The sequence below is a fragment of the Temnothorax curvispinosus genome, unplaced genomic scaffold (assembly GCF_003070985.1).
Source record: "Temnothorax curvispinosus isolate PA1 unplaced genomic scaffold, ASM307098v1 QBEX01001498.1, whole genome shotgun sequence".
Lineage (NCBI taxonomy): Eukaryota > Metazoa > Arthropoda > Insecta > Hymenoptera > Formicidae > Temnothorax > Temnothorax curvispinosus.
The window spans coordinates 1,750,000-1,773,309 of NW_020211278.1; the positions used below are offsets into that span (position 1 = coordinate 1,750,000).

The 23,310-nt window shown below is 44.3% G+C and overlaps 1 protein-coding gene across 1 annotated transcript in view; it reads left to right on the forward strand.

Moving 5' to 3' along the window:
* Positions 1-23,310, forward strand: part of LOC112464619 (semaphorin-5A) — an 86,569-nt gene that overhangs the window by 60,500 nt on the left and 2,759 nt on the right. The window contains exons 3-12 of the mRNA XM_025031741.1: positions 3,124-3,220; positions 18,446-18,653; positions 18,884-19,089; positions 19,600-19,699; positions 20,262-20,461; positions 20,959-21,444; positions 21,655-21,940; positions 22,187-22,553; positions 22,749-22,828; positions 22,933-23,268. Coding sequence (XP_024887509.1) covers positions 3,124-3,220; positions 18,446-18,653; positions 18,884-19,089; positions 19,600-19,699; positions 20,262-20,461; positions 20,959-21,444; positions 21,655-21,940; positions 22,187-22,553; positions 22,749-22,828; positions 22,933-23,268 — 2,366 coding nt within the window. The remainder of the gene's footprint in view (positions 1-3,123; positions 3,221-18,445; positions 18,654-18,883; positions 19,090-19,599; positions 19,700-20,261; positions 20,462-20,958; positions 21,445-21,654; positions 21,941-22,186; positions 22,554-22,748; positions 22,829-22,932; positions 23,269-23,310) is intronic.

Sequence of the window (23,310 nt, forward strand, 5' to 3'; positions counted from 1 at the left end):
GTTTACAAGCGCGTATGCGTGCAGGCACGCATTTCCTCTAGCGAGGGAGCCTTATCAGATCCGACGCGATTTATCGTCACAACCCTGCCGCTTTGCGGCAACTTGTATTTTTCGCGTAATCTCTCCGTCATCGTCGGAGATCTTTCGCGGATCTGGAATTAGTGCCTCGGCTTCCTCGGAACAGCACGTGCTCTACGAGCGCACGGAGCATCGAATGCCGACGTTTAAATCCGCCCGTCGCCATCAGAGGCAAAATTAAGTGAATCGTATAAGGCGTGGCGATCGGCGCAATTAGTTTTTACGGCCTTCATTAGCGATGCGTAAGTTTTAATTATTATTCACAGAGAAGTATTCCAGGAGCGGAATATTCATGCGTCCTTAATCTTTAATGGTTATTATAAAGTCCAAGTCGGCCAAGTACATACGTTAATCTCATTCTTCGCCCTCGTTCGTGTTTCGTCTTATTAGTAAAGTTCTCGTTCTCTCGCTTTCATTTTTGTATTGCCAGTAAAAGATTTAAAGGTATATGCATTCAGTAAATATGCAGAATGCTGAGAGAAAAAAAACCGCATAGTATACGTATTTAATACATTTTTGTTCATTTGTCAATGCTGGATTTGTCAACTCTTTATAATCACGAATGAATATGTGACTCTTTCTGTTGTACAGAGATTTTTACACAACACAATATCTATACTTTACCGTCATGTAAGTATAAAAAGAATGAAAATATTATATTTTAAAGGAAACATTTCCTATTTTACATATTCGTGCAATGGAAAATAATTTTACATCGATTATTGCTTTTAAATCATCTTTAATCTTCTTTATTTACATATTAATAATTTTACATCGATTATCGCTTTTGAAACACCTTTAATTTTTTTTTATTTACATGTTAATAATAATCAAACATGGCAATTTCGCTCGCACGTTGTCATGGAACGAAATTATATATGACGAATTGCGTCCCTGCCCGCACACGTGGTGCGCGATTGCGGTGGCAAAGAGGGCAAGCAAGGGGGGGGTCTCGCGTAACGCAATTATCCGTATTAACATAGCCGGCCCGGTGGTCCGCATCCGCGGTAGCGTGGCGGGACGTACGCAGGATCACTTTAAGGTAGTGTGCGGTATCTCTTCGAGAGGTAGTACAAGGTAAACGCGGCACGGCACGACCACGCTCCATCCTCAATGCAATTTCGACCCGGAGCGTATTATCCCCGCCAGCGCGTGACGGAAAATTGATAAAGCGGAGTGAACGCTACCTGCGCCAGCCAGCGGGTCTCGAGGATCGTGGAAGTCGCTCCTGAAAGATTGACGAGCGTCGGTGCTCGTCGTAAATGATGCGCGTCGAGCAATTGATATCTAACACTATAGTTGTTCCACGTCGCAAAGCGACTAAGAGAATTGTTTTATTATTTATTTAATAACTGAATAATGGCACAAAATTATGACGTTTGAAATAACGCAAGATGCTAATACCTTGTCTATCTAAAATTATTTTTAGTCTAAGGAAATATTTTTGAAATGTTAAACTTCAAGCCGTTGTTACAAAATAAACCGTTAATATGTTTTTGCTAACGGAGAAATTTATTATTATAAAAGTAAGATTTATTAGAACAATTAAAAAAAAAAGTGCCGATAGAGTTGGAATGAAGTTCCCCATAAAATCTATTACATTTTACGTTACTCCCACACTTCTATCTAAAAAAATCGATTGCAAAATCGTAAGGATAAATATGTAAGGTGTGGCTAGCACGAATGAAAATAACGTGAGCAGAGAATTAAAGACGTAAGAGGAGGCAAGGAAGACATGAAGACGCTAAGAAAACAAGGAAGCAAACTGTTGGCAAGAGGTAGAATCCTTTGGGATCGTTAAGCAAAAGAAGAATGCCCGGTATGCTCTTCGCGACTCTTCCTTCTCTCAGTATCCTCCATATTTTGCCTTGCCCTTTGCCTCTCTTCTCTCCGGCACGAAGATCGAAGCCTGCTTTACGAGGCAGTCTTGTAAGTCGATCGTTATGCCTTGATAGTACACGTACTTAAATGTGTGTGTTGCGCGCGTATGTGAGAGGCGTGTATAGAATATTATGGCGTGACATTGCGGGACGTAAAATCGCCTCTTCCCCACCCGACTTGCACGGTGCCAATGAAAAAAAAATATATATATATAAAGCCGAATCGCGGTAAATCTCTACAAATTGCCAGTTGTCGTCGCGCAGGGTGGTCCCTGTTTCGAGGACTCCTCTTCGCACGTGCTTGACAATGGTCCAGAACTTTTTAAAAAATATACGTCTTCTGTTATCCCGCTTTCATGCGATACATTCGTTAGCTCTGCTATTGTAGTCGAAATAATCGCGAAGAGAATAATACATCCATTCACTCTAATCACTTATATTTTGAGGTAATATATTATTAAAAATTTAATACATTTTAATTGTATTTATTACATATACATAAGATTGCCGCAAGATATTGGTATCCATTAATTAGAGGAAGTAAATGAAAAGAATTTTTTGATGAAGGTATTTACAAATAATTAAATAACTTTACAAAGTGCCGCGGTAAACAATCATTACCACCACGCGTTTCCTCGAAGTTTCTAATTATTGACAATTCGTGTTGTCGATTCGAAATATCGTGAACGATGCTGAGTTTTGTCGATGCCTGGAGGGTCTTCTAAGAAAAATTCCGGCGGCGCTTGTGTCTAGGTCACGTTGGCCTAGGTTGAATTATGAGTTGCTACCGATAAACATATGGGAGGAAAAAGAAAGCGTCGCTTTCGACACGCTCGATTCGGTAATTATGACACCTCATGCCGACTTTTCGCACCTGCCGCGTACCGGTTTCTCACCTCCCAGGTTGAAGATCGAAAGGCTATAAAGGCACTATTATAGTTGCTTCTATAATTCCTATCTTCATTGTTTCCTTGATTTTTATTTGACAGAATAAAATATTTTATGTGAAAAAGAGAATGAAGGAAATGGAATATCTGGATTAATTTTTGATAAGAACCTGGTGCAATTTGCGCACCGAGTTAAGGTGTATTTAATAAAGTCTTCGCATTTCTCTGCAATATCCTCGAGCTCACTTGAATAACTCGTGCCTTGTTATGTGTTGCAGATTTAGCAGAGACCAGGATATTTCGACAAGAAGGGGTCACGACTTATTCTCAGCTGCTTTTCGATGTGGCGCGGCAGCAAGTCGTTGTCGGAGCACGGTACGTATTTTCGCCGCAAGCTTGTCTTCAATTACCGTGTTAATCCACTCGTTTCCAGAACAACTGTTGTCACACATTAACGTCACTTAATTTAAAAAATTACGAAAATACTTGCACAAAGTTATACTCTTCAGTTACTTTAACTGGATATAAACAATATGGGTTCTGATGAAATTATACAGAATTAAAAATGTATACAATTGTAATGTGTAAAATTAAATGGATAGTATATTACTAGAAATAATATTTGATTTAAATAAAGAAACATTTAATTTTATTTAATATTCGAAGATAAATTGAAAAAATGGAAAACTAGGTCAAAATAATTTATAAAATGCTCTCGAAATTGCACGTTTAAATCTTGATACAACAATAACAAATTGTTAACAAACTTGCTGAAAGTTCTTTCGTGAAATCATAACTGCTACGAAAATTGCCGATGTTAAAACAAGTTCTCAATCCGATAGGAGTAACTATATCACTAATAGTCTTTTCGATAATAACGAGTTTGTAGAAAGCGTTTTGAGATCAGAATGTAATGAGAAAATATTCTCGACCTACTGGCTTTGATAAATATTATCTCTCAATCATATGATAAAAAAGTTCGATCACGCACGAGTGTCACATTTTGGCGCAATAATCACGATTTAACGCTTCGGACTGACATATCAGAAACTAATGAAGCCTGTCGATTTCTACGCATGTTGTTCTTCAGACAAGTTTGAAACTTGTATCAGCAACGTCAAATCTCATAGTCGTCTTCTAATGATCAGAACATTCTAATTATTCCAAAGCTTATCTGCTCTACTTATAGGATTAGTTTCACCGACATTTTAAGAGCTGTCCTTCTTTAGCATCAAACTTAGAAAAAAAGCATATAGCCAATTTCTATGTTAAATTATTCTGTATTAATAAAGTAGCGAGGAAACGATGACGAGGTTTATCGGATTCGCAATAACATATTTTGCAAATGCATTACGAAAAGAATTCCCTTGGAAGCAGCAATAAAAAACTCGACTCGAGTCGAGAAACTTTTCGATCTGATCTTTTCACACGAAGACTGAGAATAAACGCGGAGCATCGAATATAAATAAAGGCGAACGATTTCGCGAATCGCGTTATAGGACGACGACACGCTCTTTGACGACGTCACATTGCAGACGCAATACGACCCGTGGAAGGCGGTAAACGGCGCTGGATCCCTTCATCCGCGACAGTTTCCAGCAGAGATGTCCTGGCGACCCGCCAAATTGGCTGACATACGGCGGTCTCCCCGAGAGGCGCCGATCCATTTTCACGACCTGCCTGCGCCAGACGAGTCGGCTCGGTTTTATCCCCTCGTCTCGCGACGTGATTCACGAAAGGAACGAGGGGAAAAAATAACGGCGCGCCTCTCGTTGACGCTTTTTACATCGGCGAACGGCTGAGCTTCGTAACGAAGTCGGTCGCTCGCCTACGTGCCGCTCATTAACCGGGAATCATACCGAAAAAGCCGAATCGCCGACTCACGCGCATAAGCATTACATGACCGTGGCAACCTCGCGCAATGCCACTCAAATTGCCAGGACTAATTGCTGCGACGAATTTCGTAATCTTCTTACTTAACTGCGTTATCGCACCTTTACTATTCGATGACCTTACGTTTATCTCAGGGCCGCAGCAAACTTCCGCGAGTCGTCGAAATTATCGCGTGACAATTTTAAAATAAATAACGATATGCCACGCTCTTTGCTGCATGTGTTGTCTTGTCTTCGAAACATGCTACATTTTATTCCTTGGCATACGTTCAAGATCTTAACCGACGAAATATATAATGCACGCGATATGATATCGCGATATTGAGAAATAACAGATGGATCTCGTGATTGCCGATTTTGCGATATGACGTATTACATATCTGATTAAATTACGCGCTACGTGGAATATCGGATTTACGATGAGGCGGCGAGGGAATTACGACGATGAAATTGCCTCTGAAAATCATTGCCGGTGCGGTACGTGCTCGCGCTTAAGCAAATCGTGTTTCGCGCGATTCATTTACTCACGGTAGAATCGAGAATGGCGCGGGCACGAAACGTACCCGCCGGTCGCGCTCACGCTCGTTACAACGCGTTAAAGTACGGGTTCGTTCTCGTACGAAACTATGTTCGGAACGACTTATATGTGATATACAAATTACAGTCTCTCGCGTAGGCGAAACCAACGGCGCTTCCAGGGTCGGTGGAAACTTTTTTGCGGTACTTTCTCTATAGTCGATAAGCCTCATTAGAAGCAGGAAATAACGTTCGATATATTCGAAGAGAAAAAAAAGAGAAATAGAAAACGCAAAAAAAAAGGGAACGGGCGCGTCGAGTGGCGCGCATATCAAGTAGGCGATTACCTGTCCCACGAAATCGCGTCCTAACCCGTCTATCATTAATAATATTTGTATATACATATTTGTATACGGCGTTTTAACGAGTGACGAGTGGCCCGAGATTGGGAAAACGACAGCGACGTAATTTCGCCGTCTCGCGAGCGATCGAGAACCTGTTTACGTAGGAGCGCCAATTAGCGAAACAGAGAGTGACCGACGAGCACGATTCTCTCGATAGGCGAGCCTTTGTCTAAGAAGACGCGCGAAGAAAGATATCGTTTCCGCGAGATTGCGCTTTCGGACTTCGGTGCTTCGAAGTACGTCACGTTCGAACTCCTCCGTGCCCGCGAGCTTAACTCCGAGATATCAAGATGTATCGGAAGGATACTTGGACGACTGGTCCCTCCGGACTGGTCGACCTTATCTATATCTCGCGATTGACAATAAGTTAAGTGGGCACTTCTGACGACAAAAACGCAAAACTCGAAGCGCTCTGCTTCTCTTCGAATTTAATCGAGGACGTTGATACTTTTTCTCTTGATTCTCTACTCATTTTTTTAGTATAATACGCGAAGTATAACAACATGATTTAATTGCATGCAAATGACACATTATACCGAATTTTAATCTGAGATTTCAATTTTCAAAAAATATTGGAAATTTCTGAGATCCAGCAGAGGACGTAAAATTAAAATAATCACCGACCTGCCACGATTGGATTGTAAGATGACAGTCGAGTTGATCAATGAAGCTAAAATTAGCGTTATCGGCATTATTAACGTTGTGTACGACGCTCAGTCGATGCTGATCACGAAAAATGCGATCCACCCACGCGAGGTAATACGATCGTGCATACGTGCACGCACAACACGAGTGTCGCGAGATCAGACCGGGCCTGGGTCGAACGAACGAACGATCGATCGATCGGTCGATCGATCCGTGGAAAAGGGAATACGCCCCCGTACGCCTTCTATTAATAGAACGTCAGTTATTAGCCGCTGCCCACGTATAGCAGCTTTCGTGCGGTTTCCAGCAAAGTGCCGAGCACAGAAAAATATAAAACTGTTTTCAAGTTTGTAGATATTTTTTTTCTCTAATTTTCCTTCTAATTTTAATAATTAATTAGTTTCAAACATTATTTCTCTAAAATAAAAAATAAAAAATAAAAATTTAAGGTTTACTTATCAATATATGCATCGTTTCGACTACTATTATAGAAACTTGAGACTCGAAGAAATGACAGGCTCTGACATTTTTTATATTCTCACTCGAATCGCAGTGAATATATTATCTACTGCTATTACGCATCATGTTCATACTTCTATCAAACTTTCTAAATAGCATGCGTGCTTTACTCTCTACACTCTATTTATTTATTTATTTGACTTCCAAGCCTTTTCTTGAGGATGACGAAAGTGATATATGACAGCCTTATGCGGATGTCATCGCGGCTCGTAACGCAGTGGTTTCTCACCAAAGGTTTCTCATACAGAGAGAAATTATTTCTGCCGCGTAAACTTCTTGTTTTGCCCGGTTAAAACGACGGCGGCTGGATATATGACGTGACGTGAATAAAAGTTTTTGGGTTTACGTGCGTGAGATTACTCGCGACAGTCGGCCGCAGGTGTTAGGAATTTCATACGTCGCCGCCAACGTGGTCGTATCGTATTTACGATGTTGCTCGAAGTGTGCGAGGCACGTGAAACCTATCCCGACTCTTCATATCGCCGGTTCTCTCTATCTGTCGTTTTCATATCGACACACGCTGCGAAGAGAAACATTCTCTCGAGCATTTTTCCCTCACGATTTAGCGAATTCCTTCGTCCTACTATAGAATCCACGCACACGCACAAGAAGTACACTTATCTCTAGATAGATTTTAGACTGTCTTCTTACATTTAACATTATTTACTTTCATTTTTAAATGCGCACGTTACATACACGAAATTTTCGACTTTCTAAACCTTCTCTTTTACCTATAACATTTCCTTTTTTTATCTAAAAGAAGATTTTAATGGAATGAACCTTTTTTTACATCCTATACATATGTAAATATTATTTTTGCGCTTTTTTTTAAATTAAATTTTGCATTTTTACAACCTACAGATTTTGTTAACTAGAAATTTCTGCTAATGAGTCATCGCAATGGAATAATTATCGAACAAAAATATCTCATTAATATATTAATCAAACATTTATCTCTGGAATGGTTGACCAATTAATTTCCATCATCAATTCAGACTTGTCTTCTCGGGAACGGTGACGAAACGATTTCACCACGGCCGCGGCCGACCGACACGTCGTCGATTTCGGAAAGTCGTTTCCGCGAAAGATTTTCGCGCGTATTTCGCAGCCACGCGCGCGCCGCGCCGCGCCGTGACAAATCGTTACCGGGAGATTTATCTTGTAGCAAATAAGCGGCCTTATTTATAGGGCCGTGTCGATCGACGTGTCCACCGGTGCAGGTTGTCGCGAGAGATCGAGCGCAGCGGCCTACCGTTACGCCTACGGAACCTGATTTTGGTGCGTCGCGTCCGTCGCGTCGGCAGCCTTCGGCCGCATGCAGCATGCCGCTGCACATGTCGTCCTTTTATTATTCGACGCGAACGCGAACATTACTACACTTGGAGACGTAGAAATCTTCGATAACGGGCTTACATACTTTCGAATATGTGCGTCGCGAAGGTTGTGAATAAGCGATGATATGAGGTCTGAATATTTATAAGGTAACTGATGGTGACCGTGGCGGTTGATACCGTGTTCCTACTTCAATAAAATCAAGATATACGGTATTTTCTTTCTGTAGACAGTCGCGTAAAATTTAATATTGCCTGAATTTGCGCGCGCTTGTCTACAGCTGAAGTGTGTTTCTGTGCCTTACACTCTTAAAATTTGTGTAAACATCACACATCACACGTGTCTCTTATCATGATTTCTCTTTATATTATGATCTTTTAAATAACGTGCCATAAAAAAAAATATATTTTTGAGCTTTTGTACAATCTTTTGCCGTATTTTTTATGCCGATCGACCGCGACGTCTGGATTCACTTTTTTAGGCAAGTCGCCAAATTTAGGACGAGGTAAAAGCGGCAATTTCTGCCAATTCGCGAAGACGCACAAGCTGCAACGGGAATAACAGAGACGTTGCCCCGTCACGGCTCGAGCATAATAATTACAGGTTGCGATTTTTCGAGCACGCCGTTTCCGAGGTGGTCTGGGAAGGTTGTGAGCGGTAGGAAAAGGAAGGTGAAGGAGGACCGACGGGGGACCAAGGCACAGGGATGGAAAGTGGAGAATGTCACAGTCGGCGCCAGCGTGTCCTGCGCGTATACGCAATAGCTCTCTCGCTTGTCCGCCGACAGCCCCGTCGGCCGTATATCTCCGCTTACACGCGCAGAATGCGCGTAATGTTTATGTAATGCGCGCAACGTGACGAAAAACCGGGCGTGAAACATTACAATTTAGCTCGATTGCGTTGATCAATTGTGATACAACGCGATATTGTCCGCTCCCCGCGGTCAGCTGGAAGCGAGAGGCTCAACGAGCGTGGCGTGTCCAGCAAAAGAGCACCTGAAGCATCGAGTAAAAGTCGAGCGCCTGTGAATCACCTTCGATGCATAATAGATAGGTCTCTAGCTTCCGCGCGAATTAATCCTATATTGAAGAAAACATGAGAGCGATGTTCTTGAACGGAAACTTTCTCAGCGAGATTGAGATATTCTTGCCACGCGCTTGCCACGATTATAATTTCAGAACGTGTTCTCTGCGAAAGTATTTATGCCCGCAATATAAAAAAATCGAGCGTTATATTAAAAATTATAAGCTATACTGAGATTCTTGAGATAAGAAATTTGTAAAATCTCTTGTTCCCATTTCTCCAGTTTGATAAAACACACTTCTTGTTTAAACTAGACATGTTCTTTATTATTAACAAAACAGAGACACGTTTGCTTTCACATGGCATTCCGATTTTCCATTCTACAATCCCAAGAGATAATGTTCGTTTCACTGCAACTCTTTCGCGCGGAATCGATTTGTAGCGGCATACCGAGCTTAATTATCCTTTCGTTAGTCACGAAGAAGTATTGCGGGCTACCACCGCACCACTGGAAAGAATGAAACTTTATTGTTCGAAGGAGCGGCGACCTCGTTTAACGATAAACGGTCACATCCGCGATGTGAAAGATATTCTACTCATTAAAGCGGCACGGAAGAGCGCGCGTGTCATTTAGCTTTTTCCGCCGTCTTTTCGGAGCAGAGATCGCGCTCCGGAGAGAGATTCGCGAACGCGGCGGAAGACGTCGCGTCGTCCCGCTCTTTATCCCGGCCGGCGTCCACTTTTTCCTCCTCGGGAAAAACGGCCGTGCAACGTCAGTATACACTCGCGCCGAGCCGCTTCCAAACAAGAGGGAGTACGGATAATCGAGGGCACGGAGGACAAAGAGGACAGATAACGACGGTTGTTGCGACGCCGTTCACGTTTACAACGCGACGAAATAATAGATTCGAGATCACGAGCGATGTGCGCGGACGAGCGAGCGCCTCGTTCTCGTCGCACGAGTCATCTCGTCTCTATAGAGAAAAAAAAAATATGGCGATAGAATTTATTATTCCACGAGGCGTATGCCGGCCGGCGACGCGTCACGAAGAAACTCGTCGAGCGCGCCGCTCGTCGGGTGCACCTTCGTGTTTCGCCGACGTGTTTCGCATCGCGAGAGATCCCGTCTCGGATGCTGTTGTTAACTCCTCCACGATGAAGAAAAGGAGGCACGACCTCCTGTCCGCGGGCCCTCGGCAAACATTGAACGTCTGCGATTGGTAGGATTACCGTGCCGGTGCCTGGACCCGCGAGCGGGTTCTCCAGCCCCCGAGTCGGACGTCGGACGTCCAATTTTGTACTTGTCCTTCGGGCCGAAGAGAGCGGACTTGCGTAAGAACGAGAGCAGCTCAATATTATACCGCACATTACCTCTCCCTGAAACTTTTACAGAACAAGCAGGATAATGGAAAAAGGCCGCAATTCTTCTCTCATCAAGAACAAAATAACGAGGGTTTCGACAAACAGACTCTGTTATGTCACATTACTGTTGTGTTTTTTATACACGTCCCTTTTAGATCTATAATATTTATAGAATAGTAATGTTAAAATAATTGATCTTAAACTCGCATGTTTCTTATGATAATCGTGTCGCTAAATCACTGTCAGTAGTACATACAGTTTAAAAATAATATTTAACAAGATATCATATATAACAACACTTTCGTGTAAAATGTGAAATATCACGTGGATTATATAGAAAGTTATATTCAGCGTGTATACGCGTCCCTCGCGTATATGATTAAATGTCCCTGTATACCCGTGAAATATTCCTCGGTAGCGTAATATATCGTCGAATATTTCACGGAATTTTAATGCACGCGATCTCTCGCGCGCGGGCGGTATCCCAAGAGTGCGGTGAACCGCTCGTTGAATCCTGCTGATAACGCTCGTCCGATTTACCAGGTGAAACTCACGCTCAGATCGTTCGATCAGTGAGAATATCGCGTTCTATCCGCATACGCGGGGCCCGGCGGCATGTGTAATCGTGGGCCGTAATGCCGACCCACGGATAGAGCCCGGTCGAGTTAGATATCACCGAGGTGCAACTCAAAGGCCTTCTCCGGAAAGGACTGCAGAATTCGATGAGAGAAAATATGCATCGAACTGACATAACACGAGCGTGAGAAAACCAGCACCAGGCTCCTTCCGAGTCAGCTCGCTCCCAAGGATCTCGAGACCACGAGTCCGAGAATGATGGAAATTAAATGTAAATATAAACCGAGAGATTCCAATTATTCATTAAAATCATATGTTTACGTAAGAAAGAAGTCGTTGCACGGAGGCATAGATGCCTGAGCGAAATTCGGACAGGTAAACGAAGTTATTCCATACGTTTCGAATTCAACTCGCCCTTCAATCCCATTCACTCGCCGCATAATTGCGCACGTTTCTAGCTCGTTCCCTCCGACACGTTCCCTTCGATCGTGCTCGCTATAAGTTCACGCGATCGAATACAAGTGCGCGGTGCGCGTGCGGGCGTGCATACGTTCATGCGTGCGTGCGTGCATGCACTCGCTCTTGCCGCGGTCGTTTGTCCTGAACGCGCGGCGCGACTCCGCACTCCGCTCGCTCGCTCGCTCGCTCGGCGCCACGATTTGCATTCCTACTTAATTCCCGTGTGCACCAACCATGACGTCACTCGATCCCGAAGCTTATCGAGCGGCGGCCTCTCGGTCGCTGACAGGTAATAGAGAGGCGTATCGATGGATCGGCCGGCGTACCGTCGGTGGTTCTCGAGAGGGCTTTTCTTTCCCTCGTGGAATCGTGCGATAAAAAGAAAAGGGATTTACACGCGTGGACAACGCGCGACAACGCGGGCATCTATCCCCATCGTAAATAATTACGTTTATCTCTGAGTCGTCTCTGTATCTGGAACGATTCTACAGTGACGTACCTTTCTAACAGAATGTTAGTTAACTTTGATCACAATTTCGCATTCTTCGCGGCTCACCAGAATCCTACAGGATGCGCGCGCGATGGACTTGCCTTTCTTCCTGGTGTATATGAAGTTTGATGTCTGTGTGAAATTTCTAAAGACTTTCGACACAATGAGTGCTTTCGATCAACAGCTTTAATAATTTGCACGCTTGAGTTAAAGTTTAATCTTACCCAAAGTCTTGGTCGATCGTATCAATCTTTAATAATGAGCCTTGGAGCCTTGGCCGCAATTTTGCACTTTAATGTATATGGTGTATAATAATAATACGTTACCGTTCCGCTATATTTTCACGCATTGATCACATAATTTTCGTTCCTCACGGGTACAATTCTATTAATATTAATTGGCAATTCTCTCACGTAAGCAATCACTTTATAATATAATATTATGTAAGACAGATCGAAAGAGATAATCGTAGATTATTCTCGGAAAACGGTGTTACGCGGATCAAGTTTCATCCCCTTCGTCACGGTGCACCATTTTAACGGTCCTTTCAACGGTTTGAGGAACATTGCGAAACGAAAAAGTGAAAGTATCCCGCGTTAATTAACGCGGACCGTAATGTAAATTAAGTGCCTCGGACGAAATCGTTCTATCGAAGATGGGGTTGGACATTACTAGGCGGTCTCGAGTTGCGTCGATATTTTACGAACGTGGCTAAAAGTGGAAACCGCTTTATTATCCGGTTATTTATCGCATAATATTTCGAGCGTTCGGCGCACTTACGGGTACGCGGGCGATTTTATCGCGACAGTGTATACGTCGGCAATTAGCATTTTGTCGAATCGAGTTGAGATTTATGCGACAGACTGGTCTACAGCATCCTTAACTTGTATCGCATGTGTACACGTTGGAAAGTACACAAGTTAAATTAACCCGATTTCGAGTCGCCGAATACACGCCGTTCGAGCAGCGCGTTAACAACTCTTTACACAAGCACACATAGATACACGCAGGAATATAGTAGACATTAATTATGATATAAGTAGAACAAAATACGATGTTTAATATTTATAAAATTAAAGCGAAACGAGAATTTCTTACGTATACGGTGTTTCACATTAATAGACTTTTGTGTCTCACATTTACAATTTACATGGCGATATATTTCTTATCGATTTATGAAACCCAATGTATACCTGACAGATAAAAAATTCGTTTACTTTAATTTGTTTATTACATGATTCAAATTGCATGGCATAAATTTAAGTATTTCACGATGAAACGAGATTTTTTTCGTTACCGCGGGAGGCCTCAAATGGAACGCGGGATTGACAGGAGCGAAACGAGGGCACACGCGGGAAAATCGATTCGGCGAGCGCGCTCGAAGTTAATCGTCGCAGGAGCGCGCATGTCCTCCAGCCTCGCACTGAGCGAGACTCGTAATGAGCAAATTATGCGACGATACAACGAACCGCAACTGTCACTCATAGTTTTCTCAAGGCGCGAGACGCGAATTACAGTCGCGCAACAAGGAGGATCCGCGTACAGCGCGGCACAATGGCACAGTCATCATCGCGTTCGTCCACGACGGGAAAGGAAGGGGGCAGGAGCCAAAGGGGTATTTGTCCACTGAGCAGGAAGTAATCTGTTTCAATGTGGCCACTCGGCCAATAAACAACGTTTACGTCGTACAGAGCGTACCTACTTACGGCTCACGGCTCACTTATCCGTGGGACTGGATCGACGATGAAACTCCTTTTTCGAATTGGGCACATCAAGTTAGGAGGACGCGCCGTTCGAATGCGAAAAAAATTTACTTTTTTTTTCTTTTGCATTAAGAATGATCTTAAGAGTGTCAACTGAACCTTTTGCACAATTGTACTGTATAGCATGTACATTTTCTGCCTCATTAAACTAGAAAAAGATACAAAGAAGCTTTTCATGTTATTTATTTTTTTAATTTTATCGTTTCTTCTTTGACGAAGATAACGTGACTTTCGCACGACGACTAATGCGCCAGTCATTTATTTTGCGAGCGGTATATAAATCAAACTTTGCGAATCTCTCGTCGAGATAGGTACACGAGAATCACTTATACCTGTATTGCATTTAAATGCATTTATATTGCAAAACTCGACGTGCGCCAATCTCGGAATAAACGGCGCGTATGACAATGCCGGCTCGTATCTCGTTACGTTCCTGGCGATCGAGGTGTTTCAACGTGTCACGCGACGACAGTAACATCGGGTTCGCTTTGCTGCCCGCCTACTTCGCACACGGGCCCATGCTCTAACAAGAAAATATGAAAGACGTTGATTGACGCCGGTAAAAATTCCCGATATCCAGCCGCGCCGTTACCGTAAAATTGGGTCTCGCGCGAGTCCCGTTGCACGTGATACAAGCAACGAGATATAAAATCGATCGCGATCTACCGCTCGATAAAAATCTGACAGAAAGGCCACGCAGCGGTTAAGTGCTCAAGGAATTCTATTGGAAGAATTCTATTTTTAGAAGAAGAGAAAGATTATTATAAATTATATGCGAATGTAGTGAATAAGTAACCCAGAGGTCATGCCGTATCTTCAATAGGAAGATCAATCATGACGACGTCATAACACTCCTCCGTTCTAACGAAAATTCTTCTCCAAGCGAATGAATGAAAGATCGCGGTTTTGCAGGCGTGACTTTGTTTTATCGAGACCGCAATTCTTATCTTTATCCCCCGTTCGATTTTGAAAGACTCCGGCTTCTTTTCCTCACGTGGCATAATTCACCCGTGTCGCGCCCGACGGCCTTGCGGTTGTCGTGTCTCGCCCGAGACGTTCGAGAAATAGCGATATCCCTTCGGCGGGTTTGAGTGCGCTAGGGTCCATACGCACGTAGGTTTTGCCGATACAAATAGACCGGCGCGGCGATCCGGTGGGATACGTGCCGTGTATCGGCTTATTAATTGGCATTCACGACCAGTGCCCTGCCCGCGCGCTCTCGTGTATCCCACTTAAATAATAATTACCTGCTCGAACTATCACGCAGTGCTGCGACGCGGGCGCCCACGTAGGCGCCGTTTATGCTTCGCTGCGAGTTCCGTCGTCGTCGCCGCCGCCGTTCTCGCGCAGCCGGTGCAAGGAAGGAAAAAGGTTTCGCACCGCGGAATATGGATCGGTATGCAGGATACTGCAAGATTTTCCGTATTCTTCTCGTGTCAATCGAAAACAGTCATCGTTAACTAAAATATCAGGCTGCCGATGATTTCGGTGTTCGGCGATTAAAAATTACGAGCTTTCTCAAGAATTAAGTTACAAGGATATGCGACTATATAGATTATATAAATTTAACCTTTACTTAAACTTAAATAAGCTTTTCCGATAATATCTTGGCTTATACATGACAACGTATATATGATTTTGATAATATATAATGTATATGTATATATTCAAAGTTGAATGCCAAATAGTCAACGATAAATCAAATTTCCGAAGTACCTCTTGGTGAAAGGAAGAGTGCGGGCCAACTCCGTATTGCAGGCGCGGTGCGGCAGATCGAGACTATTAAACCCAGCGGCTGAATAGGATTGATAGAAAGGTCCAATGAATGCCGCGGGACCGCAGTCCCCCGGAGCATCAAGCAGAATGCATGCAGCACGGACGACGTTTATACATGTGCAGTGTCGGGTCTATGGACGCGGTGGATTGCAAGTTGCGGCACGGCAATCATGAATAAACCGAGTTTATCGATTTGACAAAAGGTCTATGCAGAGTATCGAGCGTGCAATTATCGAGCAGTCTAATGAAGAAGTGTACGGGCATTTGTATTTGTACGCGATACATGCGTGCGAAAGCGGTGTCTCTTGAAGAACGTGCACTTCTCCAGCTTCTGGTGACGTTAGAAAGCGAGAAGTTTGTTTGAAAGCAAGCGAGTCGATTTTTATAGAAGAAACGAAAACTTGTCTTTTAAGGCAATTAAAATTAATGCTCAGCTTTTAATTAAATTATAAATGTAAATCTTGTAATTATACGCGATGTTTCAAAATTCTCGCATCCAGCAGAAATCTTCGGTTTTAACATCCTGTGATTGAAATCAAATTTTGATAGTCGCGATGATAATAATTCATCCTACTTTGAAGGCCTATCTTTTTTCGTTACGGAGCAGCGGAATTGCCATCGTGATCGCACGCTGCTTTCATTTATATGTATCGCGATGGTCACCGCCGCGGAGTGGAGAAAAAGAAAACGCGCAAGCCGCTACTTAAAGGGACATAGGAGAGTATCGAGTTATCTACTGGTTATCTGCGGCCACTTCGACCGCCGTCTGTACTTCCTGTTCGATCGTCGTAGTCGTGGTCGTCGGTCTCCTTGCCGAGAAGAGACAAGGCGGACGATCACGCGTGGACCATATCTCTGCGCGTTATTTACAAGCCGATGATAATTTATTTATCGAGCTTCTCGAGGCGACTGTCGATCGCTGTCTTCCGGCGGTTTTCTCACCATCAAGTTTGCCAATGCCGTTCGTTTGTGCGTACACGAGTTTTACTTCCGCTTTCGTCGCGGTAGATAAAAATCGCAGGGTACAAACCTATCATTTTGCCAATCGCGTTAGTTACAATGTTGAAGCATGATTGTACGTGATAACGTTGACATAATTTAAGCTTTGAAAAATTTTTGTGTAAACCAAGCTTTTCTAAATGCGACATTCTGTCGAATAATAATATAACGTATCGAAAATCTCACATATTCTCACTGACCATTACATCCACCCAAAATTTCTCGATTAGATCGAAAATCCTTGATAATATACGGTAAGGAATGTCCAACCTACTGATTATGTGTTGGAGGAGAACGGGTGCACCGAGCGATCTCGCTCGATCGCTCGATCTCCCGCGTACTCAGTGGCGAAGCGCCGCGCGGCCGTACGCACTCGCGCGTACGTATGCGTGAGTACACGTCGCATTGAAGTCAAGTGGGCTGCCGTGGAATGTCGTCCGAGGAGTTTTCGAGGGCTCCTCGAAGCCGCTGTCAAACCCAAGTACACGTTCGTGACTGCCACGAAGTGTCTCATATACGAGCGCCTCGAGATCGGCCGCGAGAAAGACGCGGCCGTAACGCTTTGCGGAATGAAACGCACGGCAAGTGACGCTTCTCTCTCAGAGGTTTTTTATCTCGAGATACCGGGCACCTCGTCACGTCACCTTTCGCAAGCGGTCGCATTCCTCGGAAGGTAGCCGCGCGCACGTTTGTTTCACGGGAAACCATCAGCTTTCCGATCGGCTCTCCGTAGGACGATATCCTCAGACCTCAACCGTCCTCTCATAAATCATTAATCTTGCAGTTCTCGCGTCAGTTATAACTTGACTCACGGGCGATTTTTCTCTCATTCGCATCTTTTTACGAAGGCTTTCATGATCTGTTCTCGCATGTGAGAAGCATTAAGTTATTATATCCTTAGATTTAAATCTATTAATATGTAATTTTCTATCTCTCGCAATTAATTGAATGTTAAAGACTAGACGAAGAGAATCATTTAATTAACTTTACTTTCAATCTAGCTGTTTTACGCTGACACCAATAAATCACCTATTTCTTCGATAAATGTTGAAATGTATCGCGACACACTTAACATGGAAAATTTTTCTTAAGTCGTATTAATACATATGAGAGGTGATGTGTGATATCGACAGCTTATAAACATTCATTTATAGACATGTAAAACACATGTTTATTAGCGGATAATTGGAGTAGCTGAGTAGCATAATCAACCACGTCGTTAAAGAATTCATGAATATCGGCATCGACGATCGCGCGGATATTTCGAAGAGAAAACGATAGGCAAGACTGCGTTCAGCGAGGTACTCTAAGTGGCTTATGGCGACCTCGTTGAACGTGATATCGCATAAAGGAAGCTATCGTCGTTACTCGTCTCCCGTCACTGTCACTCGTCACGGTTATTCTTCCTCGATTTAAAATTGAGATACGCGTTTTATATCGCGTTCTCGGTTGCGCAACTTTGAATGAAACATTCCTTTTTAATGAAATCCATCTAAGGTTGCGCGAACGTTGATTCTCCAGATCACGAAAACCTATTTATGATCTCAATAAAACTCATAATTCTCCGATATCTGTGCGTTCGAGAAGCTTCGGTTCCGATTTTTTCGAGAGATCTGAAATCAATTTATCTCATCGATCGTAGAATACTGAAGAGTGTTTGCTTTGAACGACATTACCGGCAAACAATGTCGCAGAAGCGACAAGTGGAGACAGTCGCTGCAACGACATGCGACAGTGGGCTTTAATGGGTTAATAGCGTCCGGCCTTTATGCAGGACACACGTTTAATGACGCGTGAAGAGCAGCACACGCCGACGAAAATGTAAATAAAGCGTGTCTTTTCAGGGATAATTTATACCGCTTGACGCTGACGTCGCTGACGGACCTGGAGCACGCCTCCTGGTCCGCGCCGGAGGACAAGGTCAACACGTGTCAGAATAAGGGACAGAGCGTCGAGGATTGTCGTAATTACGTCAAGGTGCTCCTCAGCAACGGCAAGAGCCTCTTCACCTGCGGCACTTACGCATTCAGCCCGTGGTGCGCGTGGCGAGAGGTACGTTCCCCGAAAAGTAGTCTGTCCGATCGGGACCAGGCGAGAGTCGGGGAATCTCGTTCACAATTAACGAGAGTTCCTAACGCCTGTTTTCCCCCGTTGCGATTCGTCGATGAACAGATTATCGTCGTCATTAGCCGTGTAACGCCCAATTTGGAACGGCTATGAGGTCACGCCCCCCGCTCGAACGCCGGCGATAGTTCTCTATACAGTGGCAATTATGATCACAGATCGAGAATATAACGAGCGTGACCAGCGAGATGTCGGGCGTGGCCATGTGCCCGTACTCGCCGCATGCGAACGTCACGGCACTTCTCTCGAGAGGTCCATCCGGCGGGCTCTTCGCCGGTGCACCCACCGATTTCTCCGGAGCCGATCCCGCGATCTACAGGACACTGGCCTCCCCGAACCTGAGGACGCGACAATACGACTCCAAGTATGTTCGCAGGAAGAGAGAGCACGAGTTGCTTCGTCCAGCTGATCAGTCCCGAAAAATGTCACTAATAGCGAATTCGGGCGCTTGCACTAGTGCACACTGAGTGCGCACTAAGGCTTGTTCTTAATCAATTGTTATAGTTACAGATCATCTTAAATTATAAAATGATTTTTACAGCATCCATATAGATTGTTTTATTGGCTAAAAAGTTTTTAAATGTGTATTTAAGCGACTTTAAATATAAGAATAGATTATAAACAAGCCTTAGTGCGCACTAGTGCAAGCGTTCGAATTCTCTATGACTTTACACTCAACTTGTTGCAGCCTGTTTTAATATTTCTCTCTTTCCATGAAATTCTTACGAAATTCTTTTTACAGTTATATCGAAAAACCAACAAGATTAATTTTATCGTAATAACCGCGTTGCAAGATTGTCGGTCTCACTTATCGCCTCGCGATATTTATCGCGCCCGGAGTCCCGTTCTCTCTAACTTCGCGTTGTCCTTTTAGGTGGCTGAACGACCCGCAGTTCGTCGGCAGCTTCGAGACGGAGGATCACGTGTACTTTCTATTTCGCGAATCCGCCGTGGAATACATCAACTGCGGCAAGGTAAGGATCGATGCCGCGGAGTAATTCGCCGTGACGCGCGCGCGAACGCGCGTCTTCCATCATACACGGAACACGGAGAGCGAGAAGAGCCATTCGCGCGATTAGCGATCTCGTCTCTTCTGACTTGCGTCAGACGTATAATTAGCCGTTTACGGTGTTGGTCGAAACGAGCGACGCGCGACGCTGATCTTCCTCTCTCACGCGGCAGAAAAATCATCATCCCCGACATGATCTTAGTTCGCGCGATGTTTATCATTTTCTCAACCTATCGCCGCACAAATTGCCGCCTAGGGATGGCTCTAATGAAACACTCTGCATCCGGTTGCGCGCGATCATACCTCGATCACGATCGAGCGCGAGGCTGAATTTGCCGTTTTAACGTGGTAGATTAATTCGCTCACGATGCCGTTCTGCAAACGTCAAAAGTCAACGAGTCAAGTATTGATGTTTCAAATGTCTCGTTGACTTTTGATTGTGCAATGAAGCGCGATATCGCATTGTCTTTTATACCATTAAAATGTGTACTCGCCAAAGTTTAATACATCATAATGTATGGCTGCAGAAAATATACTCGAGGATAGCGAGGGTCTGTAAAAACGACCGAGGTGGACAGATCATGTTGAAAGACGTATGGACGACTTTCAGTAAGGCTCGCTTGAATTGTTCGCTCCCCGGCGAGTTCCCATTCTATTATGATGAAATCCAAGGCGCTGCCTATCATCCGGAGGAGGGAATCATTTACGCGACGTTCACGACTCCCATGTGAGTATCGTTCAGTGGTCCGATTAATTCGAAGGCGTATTAATTATCGTCTGTGTTTATGTCTGTTCACAATCCCAGATGGACGCAAGAGACGGTAAATGACAAATTGATTATGCGATACGCGACGCAGATGTTACTTCGTTATTGGCTTAAATTGATTTACGCATACAATTCATTATTTATTATGAAAGAGAGATTTACAGCAATATTGATTAATCTTAATTAAGCAATTAAATATTTAAGAAAATTGAAAAATCGCAGTTTTATTTATATTTTATATGACTTCTTAGGTTTCCTGAATTAGCATATTTACGTAGAAATTTACATCATTGAGCCATTTATCTTTAATTATAGAGTTATGCACGATTGCTAATTCCTTCGTCTTAACGTTCTTTATCGCTCGATTACAACGGAATGCTTTTTCGGATGCGCGGAAGCTGCGATCTCTCGAAGAAGAAACCGGCATTAAATGGAATTCTTTTTTTCCTCCGTCACAGTAACGGCATTGCAGGCTCGGCTATCTGCGCGTTCAACATGTCCGCCGTCGCCGCCAGTTTTAACGGGCCTTTCAAGTATCAGGAAAACGCGGGTGCCGCCTGGGAAAGGAGACCGGTCGCCCATCATAATCGCCAACGCTGCGGTCCCCCGTCTAGCACCGCGCCGCATCAGATCATGGACAATCAGCGGTATCAGCTGATGGACGAGGCAGTGCAGAGCACGATGCTGGAGCCGCTGCATACCGCGACCCTTGAGCGATTCACCCACGTCGCGGTGGACGTTACCCCAACTAAGCTGCATCGCAGCGTGACCGTCCTTTACGTCGCCACGGCGACCGGACTGATCAAAAAGATTTCGGTCCTGCCTAGGACGCAGGAGACCTGCATCGTCGAAATTTGGGGACCCTTGCTCTCGTCGCCGTTGACGTTGCAGTTTCTCAAGGACACGCAGAGTCTCTACGTCGGCATGGAGATTGGTCTCTTACGGTAAGACACTTCTATCGTAGCCGTAAAATTTAGTCAATCTTGTGAACGACATTACATCGTAAATAAAAGTAAATTGGCAATATGATCTAATGGTAAATTATGTTGTTTCAAATAAATATGTCGCTCATAAATTACGTGCATTGTCGTAAGCAGCAAATGTTTGTACTAATTGCTTCGCTAAAACGCACCGTAATACCTTCCGTCGTTTAGCATACCTGCCGTTCAGTGTTATCGTCATCGGAGCCGTCAAGCGTGCTTGAACGCCCAGGAGCCGTATTGCGGGTGGAACGAACATCTCATGAAGTGCGCGCAGGCACCGAAGCAGAATTATCTGGCGAATCATTGGCATCAGGAGGTCACCAAGTGTCCGGTGCTTACCGATCCTGTTGACGGAGGCTGGAGCGCGTGGAGTCCTTGGTCGCCCTGCCAACACGGCACGGGAGAGCAATCGTCCGGACACGGTCACGCTCACTCGCACTCGCATAGCGAACACGAGGTTCGTGGGCATGTGTGCTTATTACGTTTATCTTATCGTTAAGGATATTTTCCTTCGCAAGTGGAAATCGATCGTGAACGACTGAACTTAACGCAATTAAATGTAATAGGTTTAGCGATAAGAGCATCTCTTTTACCGTAAAATAAATATAATAAAACTTTGAGAGTTTGGGTATTTTTTAAATAAACGAATAAGCTCTTTTTTTTATAAAGTTGTGTGATAAGTAACGCTGAATTCGTCTTACAGAAAGTCGATACGTGTCAGTGTCAAACCAGGGAATGCAATAATCCTCCACCGCAGCACGGTGGCGAGAGTTGCACGGGCACGCGTGTCAGAGTGACAAATTGCACGATTCACGGCGGTTGGACCGCTTGGTCAGCTTGGTCAGCTTGCTCTCAGACCTGCGGTTTCGCGATGAAAACCCGCCGGCGTTCCTGCACGAATCCGGCGCCTGCATTCGGCGGGCGCGTTTGCGTCGGTCATGATCACGATGATATCATGTGCATCGATCTGCCGCCCTGTCCTGCCCCCGCTAAAGCCACTCCGCCACCTCAGAATGGTCAATGGTCGACCTGGGGTCCCTGGCTCGCGTGTTCGCGACCGTGTAACGGCGGTGAGTACTCAACTACCCTTATAATCGTGATAACATAAACAACATTTATAAAAAGTTTAAACAACATCTGAAGAATATTTTCAATGAGACTTGCGATTTTAGACGCTTGTGATTTGCGACTTCAGATCTTTAGAGAAACACGGAAACAGTATTCCATGCTTTCTTAGTATAAAATTAGCGGTTTCTATTTTACAGGAATACGCATCAGAAAGAGAACCTGCGACAGTCCATCATCAAAGAAGGGCGGTGTCGAGTGTCCAGGATGCGATTTTCAGGCAAGTTTCATCTTCTGCGGGAAGATATCTTTTTTTATAGATCTTCCTTGATAGCCACATAGAAATTGAAAGAATGGCTTGTGATGAGACCGATTATATTTTAGACCGAGGAGTGTAACACTCACGAGTGCCCCGAGACGAGAAGGTACTCCGGATGGACCCCTTGGTTGGCCGTGAATGCTAGTATACAAAATGGCAACACGGTTTACCTGGAGAAGCGCTTCCGATTCAGTTGCCGCGCGCAGACGGATGATCCATCAAGCGTGCGAGTACAGCTCGCCAAGGAAGAGGAACGTACCTGCAGGAACGACGGCGGGAACGGCGGTTGTCAAAGAGCCGGGAAGGATGCGTACGTGGAGCCTATCAACGAGAATGGTTGGGGCGAATGGTCCTCTTGGGGCTTGTGCGACCGCCCTTGCGGAAGGGGTATTCAGCATAGGGTGAATATTTCTGGCAACATTATCTTGATACAATCTTGTCTA